The sequence below is a fragment of the Erpetoichthys calabaricus genome, chromosome 2 (assembly GCF_900747795.2).
Source record: "Erpetoichthys calabaricus chromosome 2, fErpCal1.3, whole genome shotgun sequence".
Taxonomy (NCBI): Eukaryota; Metazoa; Chordata; class Cladistia; order Polypteriformes; family Polypteridae; genus Erpetoichthys; species Erpetoichthys calabaricus.
Window position 1 is genome coordinate 163361649 of NC_041395.2, and position 3634 is coordinate 163365282.

At 33.1% G+C, this 3634-nt stretch overlaps 1 protein-coding gene across 2 annotated transcripts; it reads left to right on the forward strand.

Annotated features, from left to right (window-relative positions):
• The first annotated feature begins 286 nt into the window (after positions 1-286).
• Positions 287-3058, forward strand: rpl22l1 (ribosomal protein L22-like 1). Of its 2 annotated transcripts, none has more exons than XM_028794721.2 (4): positions 287-391; positions 997-1098; positions 1209-1400; positions 2802-3058. In XM_028794721.2, the coding sequence occupies exons 2-4, from the start codon at positions 1073-1075 to the stop codon at positions 2944-2946; spliced, it is 363 nt and encodes a 120-aa protein (XP_028650554.1). In that variant the 5' UTR covers positions 287-391; positions 997-1072; the 3' UTR covers positions 2947-3058. The 2 variants fall into 2 exon arrangements, with proteins under 2 accessions (XP_028650554.1, XP_028650553.1); XM_028794720.2 differs by having other exon boundaries at positions 289-391; positions 1279-1400.
• Positions 3059-3634: the final 576 nt, after the last annotated feature.

Below are 3634 nucleotides of genomic sequence, written 5' to 3' on the forward strand. Positions count from 1 at the left end.
AAAACACAAGCAAACTGATGATTTTTAAAATGCTAAGAATAAAATGTAATTTGCGCTTCTTTTGTAATATAGTATCCGAAGACCTTCGGCGTGAGTTTTTTTATTTTTGATCAAAACATTATGTAGTAAAATATACTTCATTAAATTTTATTACGTTTGATAACTGCAGTAATTTAAGCTTCTCACAATTGTTTGGTTAATACACCAACGAAACAGTACGCTACTAGAAGAACGCGAATCTCAAGTTTCAAACGTGAACCACGCAGCAGCACAGACTAATTAGCCACACCCCTACGATTACCGCCTCCTTTGTGACGTCACGCAGAGCTACAATACTTCCGTGACTACAACGTCATTTCCTTTTCAGCTGCGGCAGTGTAAAATGGCGCCGGTAAGACTACATTAGCTCTGAAGTAACCCTTAATATCATATTATATCCAAGTAAATACGAGCTAAAATTGAAACTTTGTGTTGTAATATGTCATGTTTAATGTTTTTTTTCTGTAACTTTTGGTTACCCATGTGTTGGCTGTAAAACTTCAAGCAAAATAGACTATTGTGTACATCCACGTGTTACTTACTTGTCCCATCGTTGTCCTTCAATGTCATTCTAAAGATTATACTTTACTGTTGCTAACGCGACCAGTACCTGGCTTTGGCATCTTCGCATTTATTTAGTCATTTTACGAGTAAGACCCATCTTGGCGGATGATAATATGAATTACTTAACGCTGTAATAATGGGCCTCTGAACCAATGGTTGTTCTGAACGTCCGGTGAAAACGCAATCATTGAGTTTTAGATTTTAATAATATTGTTAAATGTCATATGTTTGTAAAAAATCGGTGCCAGCGCAAATGACGGACGGTGCAGTTTATATTTGTTGTGCATTTGGGGATTTCGAATTATGCCATTTACGTTTTTTTATTGTGTCACATCGACATTGCTCGGAATTTGGGTTGGCTTTGTAACCGTATCCTTTATTATATTTAAACAGAAACGTGTAGTCACAGTCGGCAAAGAAAAGAAAAAGTCATGGAGATTTACGCTGGACCTCACACATCCTGTGGAAGATGGAATACTTGATTCGGCAAACTTTGTAAGTTTTACCGTTTAATAAAATGCCAATGTTTGAGTTTTTCCGAGAGTTGACGGTGATTTGATAAGGCACCTGAAATAAACTATTTCTAATGTGATTTATATAACTAGGGTTCCCTTCCCTGGTTGTAGCCTAGGGCCTCCTTCCCTAGTGTTCTTTCATTTTTGTCTCTTTGAGCAGGAGACTTTTCTTAAAGAGAGAGTCAAGGTTAATGGAAAGACAGGAAACCTTGGAAATACTGTCCAGATTACCCGTCTGAAAAACAAGATTACTGTTGCTTCTGAAAAGCAGTTTTCTAAGAGGTGGGTGTTTGCAAAAAGTGTTATGTGCAAGCCATATAGTTATGTTTTGTTTCCTGTTATTTCTCTCAAGTTCTTAAAATTATGTCACTGTAGAGTAGTGTGGTCATTAAGTTATGTGGTGAAACCCGGTCTTATTATACATTGATCAAATATTAGTACAGAATCTTATACTTTACATTAGTAGAGCCACATTAGACATTATGTATGAATGATCTTGCTTGCTTGCAAGAGTGTTATAAAGAGTATTGAATCTAAATCCCAAGTAAATGCAAATGTTTTTTTTTTTAGACATTATTAGTAATACTGTAAATCTGCAGTGAATTAAAGTTTTGATAAATGTCCAAAAGCCAGTGAGTAAACTAATTTGCCACAACCACACCACTACCAAGACCTCATCTGTTGCCTCCTTGAGTTTTTGGAGAGAACATACTTTATTTTATTACATTTATTTGTTCCATAAAGTGGCTAGCAGTGTTAATAACCTTTTATCAAATAATGTTAATTTCAAGTTGGACAAAAAAAAATAAAAGCAGTGTAAGACACTTGGATACTTTGGCTTTGGGTAGCTTCATCTAACCTTTGGTTTAGTTAAAGACAATTATATACTGTAATATTTATAGTATTGTTTAAATGTCCAGTTTTAAATGTTTAGCATCGTTTATTATGGTATTTTGACAAATTTAATGTAATTCGGATTAAAAATTATTCCTATACTATACTTTCATACAGTGTGTTAACTTTTATTTATAGAATCTTACAAATAAAAAGCACAGTTGTGTGGCAGTGGAGCTGTGAACAATTTTTAAATAAGCAAAAGCACATTTTTAATGTGTGTAATTAAAAAAAAAAAAAAAAAAAAACCTATAACCCTGAACATTAAAACTGCTTATTTTATTCATAAAAGGCAGTGCAAAAATAATTTAAATACAGAGCTCTATTTACAAAGTTTTCAGTTTAACAGTTGCTTGGTATTATAATCAAATTAGCCTATAGTACATTTTCTTTTTATCTGTTTACAATAAACAGATTCTTCATTGTAAGAACTTATGTTGCTTTTCTTAATCAGACTATAATTTAAAAAGAGCGAGTGAGAAAATGATACATTTTGTTGTTGCATTTGCTTTTTTGGGTAATGATACCAGCTGCATGTTCATCCCTGTCAAGGGTGATGTCTAAAGAAATTAATGTGCTCTGATTGTCAAGCAACCAAGTTCCTGACTCCATGGTTTGTAGTGAATAATAATAATCAGATGTGCACATATGATAGAAAAATTCTCATTTTGCATTACTGCATTGTCAAATATTTGAATAGATACAATTCTTACTAAAGTGGTGGTGTAACTTGATACAACTGTCACTACTTTTGCCTTTAATCATATCTGTACATATTTTTATTGGTAGGTACCTAAAATACTTGACAAAGAAGTACTTAAAGAAGAACAAACTGAGAGACTGGTTGCGTGTGGTGGCTTCTGACAAGGAGAGTTACGAACTTCGTTACTTCCAGATAAGCCAGGAAGATGAAGAGTCAGAAAATGAAGATTAGAGTTTTTAGCAGCACAATTTTGCCCAAGTGTACAAAGATCGAAAATCATCATTTCTTACTCATTGTATATAGTATGCATATATATAATTAATGAATAAATGGTTGTACACAGTTTCATTTTGTATTTTTCTCGGCATTCCTGGAGAAGAAATGTTGAATCAAATATTAATGATATTAATAGGTTAAAATCTGGCCAGAGATTGAAAGTCTAGAATTTTGAGCAAATGTTCTTTGTAATTCTGTTGAATGTGACAGCTGATCATTAGAAATGAGAAGAATTTGAAAATGGGTGAGTGACTGATTGATAAAGTGAGGCTTTTATATTTGCCTAAAACATTTTTGGATCAATGAGCTGAATTAGTGTGTTCCATTGAGTAAGATGAGTTCCAAGTTTAAATTCAAATACAAGTAGACCAAGCATGTTTTATTAAATCAGCCTGTGTGTGTAATAAAGATATGTGAAATTATTTCACAAAAGTAGGGCAAAGCTCTGCAAGGCCTTCGCCTTTTGTCTCTGTTAAAATGTTACACAGATATTTATAAAAATGACTTGAATCTGTTTCGAGGTTTTGTTTGTTTTTTTGAAATGAAGACCTCTTGCATTACACTTTACGATTAACCATCGTTTTGCCCTTTGGTACTTTTATTTAGTAATATGTAATCAATCTATGTTACAGAGCCACGTTTT

Excerpts from the sequence above, each read along its gene's own strand:
- rpl22l1 (XM_028794720.2), top strand. Across the intron at positions 1,099-1,278 it reads TACTTGATTCGGCAAACTTT|GAGACTTTTCTTAAAGAGAG; the intron begins GTAAGTTTTACC and ends CTCTTTGAGCAG. Across the intron at positions 1,401-2,801 it reads GAAAAGCAGTTTTCTAAGAG|GTACCTAAAATACTTGACAA; the intron begins GTGGGTGTTTGC and ends TTTTATTGGTAG.